Below are 22521 nucleotides of genomic sequence, written 5' to 3'. Positions count from 1 at the left end.
ACATGTAATTTAGAGAGTAATGTTTGCAGTGATCTTTGCCATTTTTCCTCTGAAAGTAGCCTTATATTCCCAGTTGGGTGATTTTTGTAGTTATTAAAATTTAAATTAAATCCATTCTTTAAACACATATTAAATGCACCATTTAAAATGACACTGAAAATTTAGGTACAAAAATATGTGTAGTGAAGAATTAACATGACCTACAAAATCACCACCAATTAGTCTGGAAAAGTGACACATATTTGCCCAAATAGTAGGTGTAACAGGAAACTTTACACTTAAAGAAAACCAATCCATGTAAATCAACACAGATTTTTTGAAAGTGGTTTCTCTACACCTTCAATCTATGGATTTAGCCTCATTGATACTTTGTTCTAAGTAAAGGAGGTATGTTAATACTATAAATACTTCAAGAATCTTTTTACTATTGTGCCATAAAGATGCAAAACCCATTTTTTACCTTTTTGGATAATCTTTATAAAATTTTCCACATTTGGAATGACCCTTTGAAAAATGATTTTCAAAAATCATATTCGACTAAGACTACATCCTGTTAGTCATACTTTGATTTTCATCTAGAATAAAACTTAGAGAGGGGAATTCTTGTTCTTGTTTCCATTAGTCTGGAGTTGGGAGTGCCCCTGGGTGGTCACTGTCTACCAGAATGAGTGAACTTACGGGGACATACCCTTCCTGAATCTGGAAATAATGTCAACTCAGTAACTGAGATGTCCTTGGATAGCAGAAAACACTGAAGGTAGTCAGAAAAGAAGGAAGCAGCAGAGTTTGATGGGGGTCACTGACAATATGAACACCTTAAAAGCTTCTGTTCTCTATCATGGATTAAGAATAGAAATAACGAGGCCCTCCCTGGTGGTGCAGTGGTTGAGCGCTGATCTGCAAAGCTGCCCACAGCCTCTGCACCGCCGATTCGATCCCCGGCCACCGATGAGGGTCCCACATGGCGTGGAGACCTCACCTGCTGTGCCTGCTGCTCCCCTCAGCAGTGTACTTCGTCAGTCTGCCTGTTCAGCAACCCACTCTGGCTCTGGTGAATTCTCTCACCCTCCTGCGCTTCTGACTATACCCAGTGCTTGCATAAATAAATAAATCCTTTTTAAAAAGAGTAGAAATAACAAGTGGAAATAACCAGATTATAGTTCTAACAGACAAATGAGTAGCTATTTATGTACACTATAATACAAACAATGTAACCTATTTGCATACAAATTTATGTTTACCAAGTTCAGTCCCATATTGGGCACTGCAAATCTTTCAAATTAAGAAGGCAATGCATATTCAAGATCTTGGTGAAAATAACCCCTGAAAAAGCATGTTGAGGAATTACAACAAATATGAAAGTTAAAAAACTTAACACATTCTGGCCAATGCCAATTGTCATGTTTCAAAAGGCATTAAGCAGTTAATCAGTGTTAGGGTAATAATAGAACCACTTTGGGTCACCAACTGGTTATCTCAATTTCAGCTTCCCCTGGTCTCTGAAAGGCCATGGCTGGTGGATGTTTTAATCATTTTAACTAAGACTATATCTTGTGCTACTTATGAAGTGAAGAAAGACTGATACACAGATACTGGATTGTCAGAAAAGTCAATGCAAAATAATGTGTCATGACTTTTCCAACAACCCAATATTAAAAACTTATGAAGTATTTAGCCAGGTATCTGAAGACAGGACCAACAACATGACTTTGGGAAAGACACCTGAGTCTGGATTACAGATGACTGAGTTAGTGCATACGCATCCCTCCTTTCAGTCCAAACTAGTGATTTCATAAAGTGCATAATGTGTGAAGGGTACACGGAATCACACCCCCAAATGAAGCAGAATATTTAACAACTCATTTATGGGAGCCTTATTTTCAAAAGACTTAAACTACCTAGAGGCACTTCGCATCCTACTGCCTCTGCAAATTTTTTTTTTTTAAGACACAGAGCACAGTACTAATTTAGAAGGTGAAAGTTTTCCAAAGAACTTCAGAAGATAGGAAGAATACCAAAGTATCCATCAAAGGTGATATAGTATGTGGAATCTTGCCCCCAAATATAGAGCAGTTTGATAATTAATCAACACCTTAGAAGAAAGAAGGAAACAAAAACTACCGCTCAAGTCTCCATAGTTGTTCCCACTGTCAAATGTCCGTGAGTTATGAAAAAGAACAATAAACAAATCCATGACTTCAGAATGCTTTAGATTTGCTCCCCTATGTGACCTGCACCTTAACGGCAGCATCTTTTTGCTGGTCGGTCATCAAACAGCATATGAGTAGGAGCTGAACGTTTCTGATCTGCTCAAAGGCTCTGATACAGTTGCATGCTTCTTGGTAGTCCCCTGGCCTTTTCCAACAGTTAAATTCCCAAGTTGCTTGAGAGCTCCTCACCCTGCTTGCTACTGCTTCTTTTTTGATATTCCTGACTTGTTCATGCAGCCAAAGATTATTTTCTCCTCTTACTCCTAAGAGTCAATGTGTATTAAAGAGGGTGGGAAAAGAACTCAGGGCTTAAGGAATCAATCACAACTGAATTTGTGCTTCCCACAGAGACAGCTTAATGGTCTTCCAGCGCCCTTGAAGCTAACAGTAAAATAATAAAAATAACAACAGCGATCAACACAGAGAACTGGCTGTATGCCAAGTTGTCCTAGTTATTTCCTGCAATCCTCACAAGATCCCTAAATTTTATGTACTGTAATGAGTTCTGATTTATGGATAGCTAAATGCAGGCGCAGGGATGATTGGTGGCTCGCTCCTGGTTACAGAGCTCGTGGGTGGTAGTAGAGGCAGAATTCAAATCTGGGTTATCTGACTCTGTACCTCCTGGCTCTTAATCATCTAAACTGAAACCGGCCCAAATTAAAGTCAAATGCTTATTTAGCCGGAATTGATTGGCATTTGTTGTAATGATTATAAGTCTGATATTTTCTATTCATTTATGCTAAGGATCCAGAGTCCTCTGGATAATTACTATAACCTTTTCAATCATTAATTTTTTTTTTTGGCCAACTATCCCAAAGTTTCTTCATCACTTTATTTTCTCTAATATGAACTATTTCTCTAAAACCTATGTCCCCACCTCTCCCTGTCCTCACTGCACTGACAGTCTCAGTCAACTCTGTAGCTTCTATAACCATTTACATTAGATGACCCCTAAATGTGTTCATTTCATTCCAGAAGTCCCCTCTGAGCTATCGACCTGTAGACCTAACTTCTCTCAAAAATCTCTTCAAGTGTCTAACGAGCACTTAAAATGCAACTCACGAGCTCCACCTTCCTCCGTGACCAAAGCAAAACTACAAACAAGATCTTGTCCAAGATCTTGTCCTTATTCCACATTCTTAACATCAGCGGTTGTATCACCACCTCCATTGTTGACAAGGGGGTGTCCAGAAGTCTTCCTTGTCATCACCTTCCCCCTTACTTCCCTTGTGCCATCATCACCAAAGGGCTCTGAAATAGTCCTACACCTCCCTCCATCACCTGACCCGCAGGATCCCATTCCAAGCTAACATTCCCTATTATCTAGAGCTGTCAACAGCAATCAATGGTCTCCAAATAATTTGTTTCACATGCCCTGGCCTGCCTCCAAGTTGTTCTGCAAATCGCACCAGGGTAATCTCCAAAAATTACCTTGTCCTACCATCCATCTGCAACTCTTACTGAGCTGGGCCGGGCATAAACATCTTAAAACAAAATCCTTACATGGGACACAGAGTCCCCAGAGGACCTGACTTTCTCTCTAAGGCTCCATCTCATACACCTCAGCTCCTAGATTCCTTTCAGGCCCCTGCAGGTACCATTTCATTTTCCCTGCAGCAGACTTCATCTGCTGCTACCCTTGATTTGCAAATCAATTCCTTTCTTTAAGAGAGCAGCTTGGAGAAGGGCAATATGCTAAGGGAAAGAAGCCAGACAGAGAAAGACAAATACCTCATGAATCACTTATATGTGGAATTCTAAAAAAAAAAAGGCAAATTCAAAGAAAAGGAGTAAAAAGTGGTAGCCAGAGGGCTGTGAAAGTGAGGAAATAGGGAGCAATGGGCAAAAGGACACAAACTTTCAGTTTTAACAAGAATAAGCTCATGTGGTGACATGGAGACCAAAGTTGACAAAACTTGTTTTATATAAAAATTTTGCAAAGAGTGGGACTTAAAAGGAGGAAGGGAAAGACAGAGGGAGGGAGTAAGGGGTTAAGAAATCTGTGAGGTGACAGGTGTGTTAAAGCGTGAACTGAATGGGGGCAATCTTTTACCAAATCATCAAGTTGTGTACCGCAAACATCTCACAATTTTGTCAGCTGCACTTTAATAAAGCTGAAAAATAAATCAAACAATTTATCTACAAGTTAAAAAAATAAGAGAGTGGTTCAATCCTTGCTGGCTTGGGTCTTCCTGCCCCTCCCCCATCTCACAGCATCACCCCCAGGCAGCAGACACACAGGGTCTTGATTTTACATTTTTCTTTGTTTTGTGGTTGTGCTGGGAGGATCCCTGTTCTGAGGTCCTCCTGGTGGCTGACTGTGGGCTGTGCTGTGAGACCTGAAGGGAGAGCCAGAGCCCAGTGCCCTCTTGACTACCAGCTGCCAGAGTATCTCACCCTCTCTTTTAACTCAGAAGAATTCGAGAAAAAGAAGCATCTCCTGTGTGCAATTGGAGTTCTATTTCTATTGAGACAAAATTTGAGTTTTTCTTTTCTCCCTGTGTTTAACTTACTACAAATTTAGTTCTTTTAAAATGCAATCCAGAGTTGAATAGGCTGGTGAAGTGATAAGTATAAGGGACACTGGCTAAAGAGGTAGAGTGTTGACATCTATGCCACATTTGCCTCAAGTGTCAGGACAAAATGACAATATTCAACCTTTCCATGCCAGCTGTTCCCAGATAAATGAGCATAAAGACAGAATGTAGGTGTATCAATTCTACTTCAAAAATCAAAAAAGTGCTTGATTTTATTATGAACTACTATCATTTCTTTGCAGCTGTGTGTGTGTGTGTGTGTGTGTGTGTGTGAATGATGGAGTTGGGTTAGAATATAGGCTAGTGATTGCATTCTTTGCCAAAATTTAAAGACAACAATTCTCATCATTTTCCCAAGAACTCAGAGAGTGGCTCATTGGAGAAAGCACACGTTCTCTGTTTTAGAATGCTGAGGAACACAGATGTACTTATAAGGTGGAGATCACGTGAAAAGTGAATTTTCAGTCAAAACAACAACACAGAGCACTGACTTTTCTCAGCCCTGTCAAATGCAAGTGCACGCCTTCATCTTCACTTGAGAGAACAGGATTTACAGCAATAACTTTTCCCAATCAAAAAAGACTAGAATCATATTAAGAATGAACTGTGGGCCTCCTCGGTGGTGCAGCGGTTGAGCGCTGGGTTGCGAAGCTGCCCGCAGCCTCTGCAGCGCCGGTTCGATCCCCGGCTGCTCCCCGGCCACCAGCGGAGGGTCCCACATGGCGCGCAGACCTCTCCTGCCGCCCGCTGCTCCCCTCAGCAGTGTACTTCGGTCCTTCTGCCTGCTCTGCTCCCCGCTCTGGCTCTGGTGAATTCTCTCACCCTCCCGTGCTCCTGACTGTGCCCAGTGCATGTATAAACAAAAACAAACGAACAAACAAACAAATAAATAAATAAATAAAACATGCCTCTATTAAAAAAAAAAAAAAAAGAATGAACTGTATGTCTAAAAGTGGATCAAAACAAAAGCTGAAAGCTAAACCTATTTTTTTTTAAATCTGGATCACAATTTCCATTTTATATGCCGTGTGTTTGTGTGTGTGTGTGTGTGTGAGTGTGTACGGAATGTTCCATTATTATGAGTTTCTGCCTCCACAGCCAAGGATGGCTCTACAGCCATATGGAAACAATTTGCTGTGATGGGCAGGCTGGCCAACTGTGTAGGTTTCCTTCCTCTTTACCGCCTAATTCAAATTATTTGTGACAATGGTGAGGGCCAATGAAGAAAAAGCATTGGAAGCTACACCTGGAAAAGACACTCTCTTTGCATATATTGGGGGTGTGTACTCTTAAAATTCTGGGGGTGTAATCAATGGTCATGATATTTTGCAACTGGCATGAAATGTCATGGTCTGAAAATGTGTATGCCAATAAAATAACAGACTAATCACGTCTCTGTTCCAATGAAGAAAGTCTTTTGGAATAAAATGTCCAGGACTGGACAAAGAGAAGTGAGCATAAAACTGACAAAAGGATACAAGAAAAACAGAAATTGTCAGTAAAATAGGGTACCAGAATACTTAAATAGAAGATCTGAGTTAAACTCACCATTAAAATAAGATGAATAGGGCCTCCCTGGTGGCACAAGGGGTTAGGTACCGTACTATGAAGCAATCCACAGGCTCTGCAGCACGAGTTCCAACCCTGGACAGCCAGGGAGAAACCCACATGGCGCAGCAGACCTCTCCTGTCTCTCTTGCTGCTCCCCTCAGCAGTGTATTTCAGTCAGTCTGCCTGTTCTGTTCCCCACTCTGTCCCTGGTGAATCCTCTCTCCCCTGACATCTCTGGCCTGTACCCCAGCTCTTGTGTGCATGGATGAATAAATCTTCAAAAAAAAAAATAAAATGAATAGACAAAACTGTATTTCTGGAGTCTTCACCAAAGGAATTCCACAAGAAATTCCAAGGGAAGTACATACAACAAGAGGAGTCATACAAGAGATCACAAACCATATTTGAGAAGGTATATTTATATCTTTGAAGTATTAAAGTTGCATTTGGTAAAAGAACAAACACGATTAGAAGAAGGATGGTTGAGAGTCCTCCCTGGTGGCGCAAGGGTTTAAGCACAGCACTGTGAAGCTAACCACAGCCACTGTAGCGCGAGTTCAATCCCCAGCCAGGGAACTATACACATTGCACAGCAGACCTCTCCTGACTTGCCTGCTGCTTCCCTCAGCAGTGTATTTCATCAGTCTGCCTGTTCTGCTCCCCACTCTGTCTCTGGTGAATCCTCTGACCTCCTCACACCTCTGGCCTATACCCCTGTTCTTGTATGCATAAATAAATAAATCTTTAAAAAAAAAAAAAAAAAGGAAGAAGGATGGTTGAATGACAAAGCCACAAGGGCGAACCAGGGTAGATTGCCGCTGTCTTTTCTAACTGCCTAACTCTCATAGAACGCAAGCCCTTATCCCCAGCATCTGAGCCACTAAATCCTTGGTGATTCACATCTTATAAAATCAAATGAGATTAAATCACACGTGACCATTCACTTTCATAGTCAACTGCAAATATTACTAGGAAGTTCTAGATTGGTGGTATCTGGATCCCTGCCAATGCAACCTCAGCTCCTTGGATACCAGTTCCTTAAGGAGCCTCGTGGGAGCTTCCAGCTCATTCTTTCTTCACTATAACATAACTATCAGAGAGCTCAAACACCAGAGGATCCATTGGGTAATAGCAGGAAAGCTACGGTTGACCAAAAGTTTTATGGTACCCAAGGCCCACACTATACCTTGGCTTCTGCCTAGAGAGAGATCATCTATTCTGGGATCCAGTTTGTTTGTTTTCCCTTTTCTTTTGATTGGAGATAACCTGAGTTCACAACACCATGTAGGTCCCCAGAGTGTGTTTTCTCACCTCAGCAACTGCCTATATCTCACCACACCCAGTGTCTGCTCACCATCGGCCGTGCCTCTGGCCATGCCTCTGGCTTATGATCACAAAATACACACAACATGAAGGAAAGTATTGTGCGGGGGGGGGGGGGGGGGGATTTCTAAAACAGCACTTTATTATAAGTCATTCTGATTCTTGTGAGTTTATACATGGAAAATATAATAAAGATGTAAAGGAAAAACTCCTCTTACACAGCAATAAAATGTGACCTCTCAATAAGGAAATGAGGGATGTTGCTTGGGCCAGATTTTCTTGGCGGGGACAGCAACTGCTCTTCCCCATTTTAATCATTCCCCACAGCTATATAGACTTTAGGGTTACCCAATAACACTAAGTGAAACTTTTCTGCCTTAATTCTTTTGCATGGCATCTACCCCCAGAGAAATCATTTATTTGGACCATCACAGGGTTTGGACCAGAATAAAAGGAGTTTCAAAGCTGGTAAGAAGTGGTGTTGCCTGGGGAGGAAGATTAGGGGCAGAGAAATGAACACTCTGAGTCTGTCTGTGATCAGTAACGGCAGGTAAATGAAGGTTCAAAGAGATCAGGTGCACAGTGTCCTGGAGAGAGGGCCTGGCAGCCTACACTGCTTTTTGTGCTACTATAAACATCAATGTAAATGCACAGCAAAAATTCTCACACACGGTAAGAACACACGCATAAGCTTAGCCTCCAATCCACACGTGTGAGGCAGCCTGCAAGTATAAACAAGTATAAACAAGAGAAAAAGCACTTACTCCCAATAAGTTTGCCATCCTGCAGATATCACAGATATGTGTTCAAAAAACACAACAAAACTCTGACCTGGTCAAATACGAACAGCAAAAACGTGCTGCAGGAAGTTACAGGAACTCATGATTTAAATATTTTTAAAACTTTTTCAAAGTAGGGCCTCCCTGGTGGTGCACTGGTATCAAACTATCGCCAGTCACTGTGGCCTGATTTCGATCCCGATCCCTGGCGAGGGAGCTGATCCACATGGCACAGCAGACCTTTCCTGACTATGCCCACTGCTCCCCTCGGCAGTGTATTTCAGTAGATCTGCCTGTTCTGCTCCCCACTCTGTCTTTGGTGAATCCTCTCACCCGCCTCACCTCTGGTCTACACCCTAGCTCTTGTATGCATAAAGAAAGAAAAATAAAAAATCTTAAAAAAAAAAAAAAACTTTTGAAAGTATCACTTCTTTGATAACAAGATGGAATTGGCACAATTTTTAAGAAGACATACCTCTGAGCCTAAGAGGCTTACAGGTTGTTAAAGTGACAAGTAGGTACCTGTAAAAATAGCCAGGAAGCCTCTCCTTACTCCCTAGGAATGTGTAGAGGTTCATATGCCTACGTAAAGCTTTTCTGAAAGTGGCTGTGTATCTTCAGAAAGCAAGACACCATTCTCAAGGCAAATAACATTTCTCAAATCTTGTGAATTTGACTTCTACCCGGTTATTCCATCCAAACAACTTTTACTGAGATCTTGTTAAGATAATCTCATCATTTTGCCGAAAGTAAAATATTACACAGCCACCAATGTACCCATAATAACAGACTATTCTGCTCTTGCTTTCCATTATGTTCTTAGGAAGATGCAAGAGAACATATAATCTGAGTTCAAAATTTAGGATTTATGTTGTGCATTTGGATTTCTCTCCCCTTTCTCAAGTTCTCAGAAGGAACTGACTATGCAGTGACCATTTACCTGAATCCCACTGTCATCACATACAAAATCTGTATCTTAAGTGAGCCTGGCCAACAAGAAACACACATGGAGAAGAAAGAATGTCTACCCTCGATGGCCCTAAAACCTCATAGAAAGGACCAAAATAATCAATCTGTTTAGTGTAAGTTCCTCCATGTTAATTATACTATAAAGTATTCTACATGGTAACTTCTCTTAATCAGTAGTGACTATCTTAATTCAATCTTAAGCAAATAACGTAATAGACCCTATCAAATGTCTTAGGTATTTGAAAACAATCAGTTTTAACTACTAATTTCTCTCACCCTAAAACTTTCTCACAATATAAAAATTATATTGACGCTACCTCACAAGATACCCTCCAACAGAAATCTTAAACGGAGCTAAATGCACACAGTACAAATAAAAATTATTTTAATCTCTTAATGATAACATAAATCTGCTAAGAACTGTTTGAATCCAATGTGATCATGGTTATCACAAACAGCTCATTGACTCTGAAAGAAAATGACCCACTCCATGGTTTCTGCTTGCTCTCCTTGAAAAGTCTCCAAAATACATAAATTTCCAATAATCACAGTGTAAACACTAATGGAACTGCCAAGTTTTTGAAACTATTATGTTCAGCTCATCATTTTGAAAAAAGTAACCAAGCTCTTTCTATCGATATTAACAGCAAAATGCATGTGTGAACCTCGCCAAAGCAAACTTCCTGTGAGCAAAGGACCCCAAAGTAAACATTCATGTCCATGCTTCTTAAATATACAACTTCTGACCCAGGCACACATTTGAATCTTTATTTAGTGAATCTTAGGCATCATTCTTATGTCCAAGCTTTCTTACAGTCTGTAAAGCACTGGTCCTCAAAGGTGGTCTCTGGGCCAGCAACACCAGCATTATCTGAGAATTTATGAGGAATGAAAATCCTCAGGTCTTACCTCAGAACAACTGGGTTGTTGGAAAAGTCACGATATATTTTTTTCTGTTTTTCAAGCATGACTTTTCTGACAACCCCAGGTGTTAGAAACTCTGGGTTGGGCCCAGAAACATGTTTCAACAAATCCTACAGGGGTGATCATGATAAAAGCAAAAGTTTGAGATGCTATGTGCGAAAGCAAAAAAATGTGTGTGTTCTCTTACTATAAAGTGCCCTTGCTTTGGAGCTGGAGATTTTATAGCCTAAGATGCTATTATATTTTATAGAATATTCAAATACTCTTGATGGATGATACCCATTAAAAAATGATCCATTTAGTGAGGATTGTCGAAAAAAGCAAAGTCTTGATAAGTGTTAAAATATTAATTTTAACTAAAAGTTTGGGTTGCAAAGGAAAACGCGGTTAACTGGAACAGTTTAATATTAGAGATAAAAATGGACAATGTCTTGTCTCTTGTTACTACAACAGATTTCCCCTATGATAAAATTCAAACAGATTAGAGTATATTCCAACTTTACATTTTGTATTTTACGGGCCCAGAACTTGTGATATTTATATCAAAGTCGGCCCACATGATGGATGAATGAATAATACAGGTCAGAGATGTTGCTATTCACGGGTGAAGGGTAAGCTGATGAGAGTACACCAAGCCCCGACTCTATGGCCTGTGTTACCACAAAGATTAAGAAAAACCTTGAAAATCAGCAAGCAGAAATGGATTAAAGATGAAGATAGGCACCTCAACTTCTTCATAACTGTACAATGAACACCAAGAATTAAGCTTTAGGTAGAGCAGTATTTTCTCCCCTTTCTATGAGATCGTAGATCAGTTTTACAGCAGGATGCATTTTGATGATTACTTAAAAATTTGTGTCAATTTCACTTTAAGAATTTCAGCTCCACTTTCTTCCCTGTACAATTGCTATTACAGTATGTGCATCATAAGGCTGCGTGTCTCGAATTTTCCTATTCCCCTCGGAGTTCTGTAAAGCCCACATTTGGGGTGTGAAGTAACTAAAGTAGTGTGATTCCCACTTTACAGCAGATTTCCCACTGGAATGCTAATCTTTTGAGAATTGTTAAAATTTAAGGAGAGAAAATACTTTTATAGAACAACACAGAACTTGCATGAATAATTCAAATTTCACAGATGTCACTGTCATTCTGGAAAAAAACACTGTATATTCTTTTAAATGCCCTTGAAGATAATGATACACTTGCATATGTCTAATTTTCAGTTACATTAAAGGGGTAGCATCAAAAAATCAGAAATAAAAAATATCATAACATTGGTTAATAAAATAACTTGGCTAACATAGATAACAGATGTCTTTATAGTAAATTTCTGTGCATGACAGTTGGCAGACCCCTTTAAATGAATATCACAAAACTGTGCCAGTTCAAATTCATTTATATTAGAGAAAATCTGGACGTAATACCTGAGACTGTGCGTTAATATTGGCTCCTTCCTTAACAAGAACTTTGACGACTTCTGCTTGTCCCGCCAAGGATGCAATATGCAGAGCAGTGTTTCCCTTCTGTGTGGAGCAAACAAAGGAAGAATTATTAGAAGTTTCCAAACTGCATAGAAATAAATATGTTTAAGCCTTTCCTCTTTAATTAATTAATTTTCTTATGTCATTTTCATTTCTCAGCAGTGTTTGATGGTCCCCCTCGGGGGTCCTCCCCATAGTTTCCCCCACAACATGGCACCCATGATCCATCACCACAGTCCCTAGTGCTCTTCCCTCCCCTGTTCTGACCCCCTCTCCTGCCCCTCTGCTGCTGTGGGCCTCAGCTCTGTGGTCAGCTTGCAAGTTTTGTTCTTTTCCTAACCCTTTGTTTTTTCTTTATTCCACATATAAGTGAGACCATCCGGTGTTTATCTTTCTCCGTCTGGTTTATTTTGCTCAGCATAATCCCTTCCAGGCCATGTTGCTACAAATGGCATGAGTTTGTCTTTTTTGATCAGTGAGTAGTATTCTATTGTGTATAAAGACCACATCTTCTTCATCTAGTCATCTGTTTGGGGTGTTTAGGTTGTTTCCATATCTTAGTTATTGTAAATAGAGCTGCAGAAAATGTGGGAGTGCAGGTTTCTTTTCAAATTAGTGTTTTTGTGTCCTTTGGACAGATTCCTAGGAGTGTGCTTAAAATTTGCCTTTCTATGAAGGTAGGGATGATTGGAAAGGGATGTTGTTGTTTTGTTTTGTGTATACAAGCACTGGGTACAGTCAGAAGTGAGGGAGGGTGAGAGAATTCACCAGAGCCAGAGAGGGGAACAGAACAGGCAGACAGACGAAATACACTGCTGAGGGGAGCAGTGGCATGGCAGGAGAGGTCTGCGTGCCATGAGGGACCCTTGCCGGCAGTCGGGGATCGAACCAGCACTGCAGAGGTTGCGGGCAGCTTCGCTACCCAGCGCTCAACCGCTGCGCCACCAGGAGAGGCCCAAAAGATGTTATTTTTACTGTTCATTTTACTGCCACCCCATTCCGTGTCTTTCTTTTCTGTTCTTCTGTTCATAATTCTGGTGTCATGTTAGAACATAGGAAGGCTAAGTTCTCACTGAATCAAATAATTTGGGATGAGTGTGTGTGTGTGTGAGAGAGAGAGAGAGAGAGAAAGAGAGAGAGAGGGGAAATAATGTCACTATTTGTAGGATATAATCAACACCTAAAGATTACTCCTTCAAGGAAAAGCTAGCTTAAAATAAAAATTTACTGAACCATTAGGTTTATTTCATTTTGCAGAGAAACCTAGGAATTTTCAGTGGTTAAAAAACTAACTTAACTCAGCTATATTTTCAGACACTAGAGCACATGGATGTTGCTCAAAATATTTTGGGAATGAAATCAGAGACTTTACATAGAGTTATCAGTGATTTCTACCATTTGCTGCATCAGAATTCACACCCATAGCACCAAGCACAAATGAAAAGTCATTTAATCTTTTCATGAAATAAAATATAGGCTAAGAGACTAAGAGGTGCCTGTGATGTGATTGAAATGAATAACAAAACAAAAAAATGAAGCACACTGAAGGCTGTGGATTCAGCTGTGTACATTCTGGACACTCATTTAATTTTTGCCACCAACTTACTATGGGAACTTTTGGCAATTCACATGCTACCCTAAAAGGCTCTAGTGCCTTTTCTTTAACTGAGGAGATTTAACTATTTTTTTCTGGATCTAAAATTGTTCCATTAAATCTTTAATTAAAAGTGAACCAATATTTTAAAATATCAGTAGCGTTTAAAAGAAAAAGACACTAATACACCCTTCAGCCACCATCAATGGCTTTTTAAATGAATATACTACATTAATATGAACAAGTCAGGGGAAGCAAATAATATGATAGCTAAAGTGCTCTTTAAAGACTCATTCAACATTCACCTGATGTGGTCACAAGCGTTGTTGACAGGTACATGAGCTTGTGCTGTGTTTATGTTCAGAGCAAGGCGTTTATAGCATACAGTGAACTTACATTTTAACTTCTTTGGACCCGCCAGTGGCTTTTGCTTTTGTTTCTTAATTAGCAACAGAATGTCTGCATGCTCTGCTGTGAGCAGGACCCACCTGCATCTCAGCAATCATGGGTGAGGTGCTATGAGGGCAGCTAGCTGGCCCCCGGCCGCCTTCACTGCCGCTTTGGTTTGTGTTTCCTTAGGGAGGCTGATTCTCCTACCTTGTCTGCAGACCCTGGTGTCCCACAACCATGTTAATTATCACAATCCCCTCCTGGTCCGTTTCTTCCAAGTTAAAATGTGACTCCTATATATTTTTTCCAAATTAAAATTTCACCTTTAAAAACAAACATCTGTCAACACTGATATTTTTTAAAATCTCTGTTGCTTTTGAAATGATTCCTGAAGATGAGGCTGAAATATACTTTAGCCAAAGTAGCGTCAACACTGTGCCAGGTATGCCTTGTCTATGTCTTTAAAAAGGAGTCTAGGGCCTCCCCTGGTGGCGCAGGCGGCTGAGCACAGTGCTGTGAAGCTGTCCACAGCCTCTGCAGCGCCAGTTCAATCCCGGCCAGCTGGCGAGAATCCCACATGGCACAGCAGACCTCTCCTGTCTCACCCGCTGCTCCCCTCAGCAGTGTATTTTGTCAGTCTGCTTGTTCTGTTCCCTACTCTGTCTCTGGTGAATCCTCTCACCCTCCCACACCTCTGGCCTGTACCCCGTTTCTTGTATAAATAAATAAATAAATCTTTTTTTAAAAAAAAGAAGTCTAATTTCTTTACACATACACACTAGAGTGACAAGATCAAATTTTACACTAACAATTCAATCCCTGACCCAAAATGCCTATGGCATTAGACTATAAAGGACTCTGTATATTCGCATGCCAAGTTAAATAATTAAAAGACATAAGTTTAATTAAAGGAGGAAAATTACTCCATTTCCACTGAGTTTACCACATCCATTTATTTTTAAGAGGAAGCCTTTTTTTATTTTATTTTTTTAAAGCTTTATTTATTTATTTGTTTGTTTGTTTGTTTGTTTGTTTGTTTGTACAAGCACTGGGTACAGTCAGAAGCACCTGAGGGTGAGAGAATTCACCAGAGCCAGAGCGGGGAACAAAACAGGCAGACTGACGAAACACACTGCTGAGGGAAGCAGCGGGCGGCAGGACTGGTCTGCACGCCATGCAGGACCCTCGCTGGCGGCCAGGGATTGAATTGCCTCTGCAGAGGCTGCAGGTAGCTTCACAGCCCAGTGCTCAACTGCTGCGCCACCAAAGGAGTCCCTAAACCTTTTTTTTTAAAGGTGCTATTGTGTACAAGAAAATGTTAATTGGTTTCTATGTGAATCAAAGGAATAAAGATAAATTATTAGAAACTGGGTTTATAGATTTCTTCAGTCCCATATCAGATAGTTCTTTAAATGAAACAAATCAAACACTACAAACTTTAATGAAAGCATTTCAATTTCAGTTCTGCAGTAACAAACCTGGTGTTGCAGCAAACCTCTGATATGTATAACCAAGGAAAGGAAGTTTTCAATCATTTGTTCTTTTTAAGGAAAATAAGTTTTACCAGCATGGACTTTACCTTCGTAGCGGAATCCACTGCGGACCCTCTTCCCAGCAGCTCCTGCACCAGCCCCACGTGGCCCTCCTTGGCTGCCAGGTGGAGAGCGTTGAGTCCATTCTGCGAGGAGAAACAAAGAAGGTTTAAGAGGTGGAATAATGAGGAAAGCAAAACTGTAGATGTCATGTGCTAAATCAGCCCGCAGAACAGAGTGGCTTCACCTCTCACTGATGTATTTTTGCATTAACTCAAAGCTTATACAGTCAGAAAGACCATTTTCAACAGTTGTGAATCAGAGACAAAAAAGGTAAATATTTATTAGAAATCTGGATTTGGGACCTTTTTCAACAGGTTTTTTGTTTTTTGTTTTTTTTTTTCCCCACTAACAAATATCTAAGAACTTCTCTAATGAGGAAAGTAAAGAGCAACTATGTGCTATTTTTTTTTAAAGATTTAATCATTTACTTATACAAGAACCAGGGTACAGACCAGATATGCGGGAGGGCAAGAGGATTCACCAGAGACAGAGCAGGGAACAGAACAGGCAGACTGATGAAATACACTGCTGAGGGAAGCAGAGGGAGAGACAGGAGAGGTCTGCCATGCCATGTGGGATTCTCACCAGCTGGCCAGGATCAAACCTGCGCTGCAGAGGCTGCAGACAGTTTCACAGCGCAGCACTCAACAGCCTGCACCACCAGGGGAAGCCCTATGTGCCATTTTTGATGCCAGCCAGAAATAAATAAATGTCCAGTTTCTGGAACACAGAGATTGTTAAAGAAATTGTCTTACTTTTTAACAAATGGAGAAGGAATACCCTTTTCATAACAAGTGATTAAAAAGCCATAGTATAATTTCATAAAATCACTGCAATAACACTATACTGAAAAGATATTTTTTTACAAGATGACCCTACTTTGTCTTGAGGGTTTTTTCAAAAAGTTAAAATCCATCTTATAATGTCTGATAGTACTATAATTTCTGGTCTTCATATCCAAATCCCTAAAAAAAAAATCACCCAGCATAGCACGGAAGACATTCATTTAAAATTTTGCAAAACATGGTATCTAAATATAGTATGGTGACATGAACTTTGAGAGCAGATCTTACCAACATATAAAAAATCGACTGTTACATAGCAAATGTCCTGTTTGTGGTTATTGTACTATACTTAATGCCTTTGTTATGAAAGCATTGGGGTTTTCATATTTCACTCAAAAATAAAGTAATATTTTTTTTTTTCTCTGCAAAACATGGTTCCTGGTTTCTCACAAATGAATCAACAATATAATAAAAACTTGAGTTTCAGATCTCTGGGTTTTACCAGTATAGAAATGGTGTTAACTTTGTTAACTGTACACAAACGATTCAACAAAGACAAACTTGCACTGCTTTTCCCAAACCAAGGAAAACATTATTTTGTAAAGTTGCTTTCTGATCCATTTACTCAAAGTCTGGTCTCCTTGGAAACAGGAAGTAATTAATTTGAATAGACATAATCTACATCACAAACAGAAACTAATTCAGATGGAAAAGGAAGGAAAGCAGTGTAGAGATTTGATTGTACTATCATTTTATTATTAATTTGTTTTATCTTTAATTGATGTAATATCCTGACACCCCCATCAGGTATCACCACCTTAGTGCACCCACCACTGAGTTACCCACACCCCACCACCATTGTGCTTCCTCTTTGTTCTTAGCCCACTGGCTATGCAGTTGTTTGTTTTACTTAAATATTAATTGTTTTATAAATCTATTTTTTTAATTGTGGCACCATTAGGACCCCCCACCCACCACTGAGTCATCCACATTCCACCACCACAGTTCACTGTGCTTCCTTCCCTCTTTGCCCTACTCCTCCACCCCACCCACCACCCACCCCCTGGGCTGCAGTTCCACACTCAGCTTTCAAGAGTCAGTTTTTCAGCTTGTCTTGATCTCACCCATAGTTTGGTTTCTCTATAGTCCACATATTAGTGACACACTTCTGAGCCTTGATCAAGTTTAACAAGGCACTTCCTGAGCAGTAAGTGGCAACCAGGGGGGCCAGACAGCCCAGGCAGAGGGGCTTCAGGGCCATAGGGCAGGGACCATCTGCTGAAGAAGAAGGAGCAGAATGACTCTGTAGCCCAAGGGGGATGAAGGCCTGACACGTCATGGGGTCCTCTGGACCACACAGCTGTCTCCTGCAAGAACATGGTTTCTCGAGCCCCTGGACTGTCCACGTAAATCCAATCAGCAGGAATAAAGCCCACTGGGACTGACCACAGGGCCCGGGTGTCAGTGGTCTTGTTGGACCCCCTGCATGTTGGACAAGGGGTAGGTCACAGGAGCTTCTTGAGCAACATCACTTTTGCTTTGGGGGTCCGTGGGCACCACAGTGTCTGGAGCCCCCGAAACTTCCTGCCCCTTATGGGGCCATGTCCATCTGCATGTCCTTCATGCTCATGGCCCTGAGGCCAGCCTGGCCTGGCCCACCATCTGTGCTGATATCACGGTCACTGACAATGAATGGAAACCAACCAAAGCAGATGACTATTGACACATCCTTGATAATGGCTTTATGTATGTAAGTTAGATATTGATAAAATCATATGAACTTCAGTCTTTGGAAATAATCAACAAATTGTCACTGAGCTTGTACTGGAGCAACCTATTGGGCTTGTTGATCTGTAAGTCCCTGAGCTAGTATCACCTGTCATTCTACATCTTTTGGAATAATGCCATTTCTATACAATAGCCATTAAAACATGAAATACTACAAGTAGTTAAAAAAGATCTTAATGCTACTTTGAAACAACTATGTATACATGAATCCCGCCTAAAGGATGGGTTTTCTTGTTTGTTTACCACTTCTATTAAATTTTTATAAAGCGGTATTATAACATTTTGTTTGCAATCAGGTTTTACAATAAGCTCCATTCGCCATTTCTCTTGCTGAATTTAATGACATATTCTGCCTACTGACAGCTCTTCTACTGCCATATAAAACTAGGGTCACATAAAACAGGTAGTACAGACAACCAATAAAATTTTTCATAGAGGGCCTCCCCTGGTAGTGCAGGCAGTTGAGCGCAGTGCTGTGAAGGTGTCTGCAGCCTCTGCAGTGCGGGTTCGATCCCGGCCAGCCAGGGAGCTACCCACATGGTTCAGCAGACCTCTCCTGTCTCGCCCGCTGCTCCCCTCAGCAGTGTACTTCGGTCCTTCTGCCTGCTCTGCTCCCCGCTCTGGCTCTGGTGAATTCTCTCACCCTCCCGCGCTTCTGACTGTACCCAGTGCTTGTGTAAATAAATAAATAAATCTTTTTTAAAAAAAAAGTCTCATATGTGAGTGAGTAACTGATAAGTGATTCTGCATGAAATAGGCATTCTCTGGTATATGCTACTTTGTTAACTCTGCATTGTTTCTATCGGAATTTAATATTTTGTGCAAAACTGGCTACTCACTGGACTCTCAATGGAATAGGGGGAAAAGATACCAGAATTGGCTGCAGAACTCAGGTGGGTTCTATTCTCTCTTCTTGCTTCCTCTCCTTGGAGACCCTCCCACCCCAGTCTCACCCTTGGCCCCTAGGGGCACTTCCTCTTAATTCTGCACAGTCTCCTTCCCTTTCATACCAATGTTGACAAATTCTATGTTAGATGGAAAAAATCCAGGTTTAACACCCCATTTTAAAATGAGTTGACTGACAATAAATGAGGCAGTGAAAAGTATAAAAGATAATACTTAGTCTCTGGATATTTTCTTGAAAAACCTCTTCGAATAATGCTCTTATGATCTGTCATCTCATCTCAGAACCACAGAATTGTATTACCGTAAGACACTTAAGGGATCAACCAAGCTCAAACCTTTCCTGTTTTTACTTTAAGTTGAAATGAGCCAAGCCTGGCATGGGTATGATTCTATAACATTCTAGAATTCATTACAGAATTCTTTTCTAACTTTGACACATTTTGGATATTATATATCTAGCGGTCTAGAGGAAATAATTTTTCTCCTTAAGTAGCACCTCTCAGAGACTGACTTATTTCCTATTCCACAGAACACAAACTACAATTCATGAGAAATTGGGGGGTCTAAGGAAAGTGAAATAGGATTAATGTAGAGTCTATAATTTTTTCCAACTGTGGGAATTAAGTATAGTTTCTGACCTAGAATCACCATGTAGTTCATAACTCATAATGGTTACTTCATGCTTATATGAGTTAATATAATTAAAAGCTTAGAATTGAGCCTGACACATACTAATAATGTTTAATGAGTTTTAGCAGATATTTAAGTAATTTGCTGCTAATTCTTAATTTTAGCATTTAAATCATGATGACTATAATAAGTAACTCAAATAATTATCTGTCTTTGAAGTTCATATAGTGTTTTGCTTTAATGCTTGGTAATTCAAATATTAAAGAAATAATTGACATATCATTTCTTATAAAAATTAATTTAACCAAACAAATGAGGCCTTGCAAAAATTGACATTGAAGTGAGGAGAGGGAAAAGTTTCAGTAGTAATACAGCAGCTCTTTGAGTTATGAATTATGGAATTTTCTTCTCCTTATTCATGAGAGGTGGGGATAGCCAGGGCTCACCCTGCTCCAAGGTGTGTTCTCAGAAGCTTTTGTTCATCTGCATTTTGGACTTGTTCATCCTAACCTGAAGACCTCTCATTTCTGAGGAAAGATGCTGAATAGAAACCAAGTATAGAACTATTTGCCCACTTCAAGTTACTTTTTTTAAGATTTATTTATTTATGCATAAAGAAGAAGTGGGCTACAGGCGACAGGTGCTGGGGTGAGAGGATTCACCTGAGACAGAGTGGGGAGCAGAACAGGCAGATGTTCTGAAATACACTGCTGAGGGGAGCAGCGGTCCAGTCAGGAGAGGTCTGCTGCGCCATGTGGGTCACTCCCCTGGCACCACCAGGGAGGCCCTCAAGTTATTTTTACACAAGTTCATTAATAGCCAGATAGCCCTTGATGGCAGCCCCAGCAATGGGTGACTATTTAGCATTGGACCCGAATTCAATTCTACACATCTATTTTCTTCATTCCTAAGTGCAAAGACATTATCATCTCAAATAGATTCTAAGATTTTGAAAAGACTAGAGATCACAGACTGCCCTCAACACGCACACACACACAAACCAAAAAAAGATAGAAATTCATGAGGTCAGAGAGGATGGAAAAGGACTGGGGAACATCTACAAAAGCGAGGAAGTCATACTGTTTAGAATAAATGATCAACAAAACCAAATAATATTAGACTATGAGTGGGGAACATCAGTGATGGCAAAGGGACTGCAGGATTTTTTAATGGCACAAAGAAAATAACCAGGCATAGAAATGATTCCAGCAGACATGCCTCACACATGATCTGTGTTTGCTCGTAGTGACCTGAAAGGCTGTTCTACATATGCATTTAGGTTAAGATCTTCCCTCTGTTGGGCCTCCCTGGTGGCCTGGAGGTTAAGTCTCAGTATCACTGTGGCAGCCTGAGTTCGATCCCCAGCCAAGGAGCAACCCATAGGGCGCAGCAGACCTCTCCTGACTTGCCCGCTGCTCCCCTTAGCAGTGCATTTCAGTTAATCCAATTGTTCTGCTGCCCACACTGTCTCTGGTCAATCCTCTCACCGCCCATACCTCTGGCCTACACCCCAGTTCTTCTATACAAAAATGAATAAAATCTGAATTAAAAAAAAAAGAAGTGATCTTTCCTCTGTTGATCTCCAGCTGCAGAAATTGAGGTGGAACCCCAGAACTCTTTGTAATGCTGGCTAGACCCTCTCCTATCATCCTCCAAATATCACCTGCAACCTCACCACCGCTAGCTTCTTGGGTCTTATGAACTAAACTCATCATACTCTTTATCCCTGTTTGTGCCAGCCACCAGGTCAACCCTCATCCCTTCAAACACCACCCCCGTACGCATGCCTCTGATTACCCCCCATTTACTGACGCCCTTTCACTATGTCCCAGAACATGTGCATGGACTCGTGAGAAACATCGCCACATCCTACCTCTCGCCTCTGAATATTCCCTGGTTCTAAATGAAACCCAAATACTGCTTCCCTAAAGATACCCAAGTGGTGGATATTTACCCCCAGACCCCAATCACCAGAGTAAGAGCAGCTCTACTTAAGCTTCTTGCCCTCCTTGCTTTTCCAAATTACTATCTCTCCTCCTTTTTAATAAATCTCCAATGGCATCAGCCTGAGCCTACAGATCCTATCCCTCATCCCTTGATGATTTTAACTTTTAGTTCATAGTCATTTTTTCTGACATACACATTAGGGATTTTTCAAAAAATCTCAGATTTCAGGTTCCCCACGTCCTCTCTGCCCTTGATCTGTCTGTCCTGTCTTCACACACTCGGTTCCATGGAGAAGCTGAGGACTTGCTCAGTTCCCAAAACACCGCTCTCCTCCGGGATCTCAATGTCCAGCTGATGCCAGTGTGGGCTGTTCATTTAACCCTTGAACCACCACAGGTTCTTGTCCTATGAAGCCACAAAAAGGAATTCGCAGACATTTTAAATAAGTTAGCAAAGAAAAACAACTTTGTTCAAGAAAGCAAAGCAAAGTTTATTTAGAGGAAAAAGAACAAAAGCAAAGTCTCCAAGGCAGCGATGCCAGGGAGTGGCAGAAAATGCCATTAGGGGCCCATGTCTAGGGGGTATGGAAGCCCTTTTTTCTCTATTCTAACCCCTCATCATCCTATTTTGTGATTCTCTCTTTCTCCTAGTGGCTTTACTCCTCCAGACAGACGTGCCCATTTTCCCCGCTCTTATCTTAAGAGTTTACCTCCCCTGTCCATGGTCTTATTCCCTCGAGTTTTATAGCCTTTCTTTAGTCCTCCTGGACTTCCTGAGCTCATCTCTGAAGTATGTTTTGATTAGCACATCTTAGGATTTACTGTCCTTATCTCAGGAGCCTCTTTATCTCTCCCAAAGTCCCTGCCTGTGCTGTCCCTGAAGATGCCTAAGTAACCCTAACTTGCCCTGGGACAGCCCTTTGACCACCGATGACTGTCCATCAGGCTGTTGGCCAACTCCAACCATCCCTCACCCCTGACCCCCCCCAGTCTGTTCGTCTTCCACACGGCCCACTTCACCCTCACCTGCCTAAATTGCACACACAATAATCACCGAATTCACTGCCTGGTATGTGTTGCTTGCCTTTCTCTAAGCATTGTGTGCACACA

The 22521-nt window shown here is 40.9% G+C and overlaps 1 protein-coding gene across 2 annotated transcripts in view; it reads right to left on the bottom strand.

Annotated features, from left to right (window-relative positions):
• ANK2 (ankyrin 2) overlaps window positions 1–22521 on the bottom strand; it is a gene marked incomplete at both ends in the record, with an annotated part of 208602 nt that overhangs the window by 150665 nt on the left and 35416 nt on the right. For both annotated transcript variants that reach the window (XM_084252160.1, XM_084252161.1), the window contains 2 exons: window positions 11721–11819; window positions 15341–15439. In XM_084252160.1, coding sequence (XP_084108286.1) covers window positions 11721–11819; window positions 15341–15439 — 198 coding nt within the window. The remainder of the gene's footprint in view (window positions 1–11720; window positions 11820–15340; window positions 15440–22521) is intronic.

This window comes from Talpa europaea (genome assembly GCF_964194135.1).
Source record: "Talpa europaea genome assembly, chromosome: 13".
In the NCBI taxonomy this organism is placed as follows: Eukaryota; Metazoa; Chordata; class Mammalia; order Eulipotyphla; family Talpidae; genus Talpa; species Talpa europaea.
The sequence above is the reverse complement of the archived record's forward strand: the minus strand, read 5'-3'. Positions and strand labels throughout refer to the sequence as shown.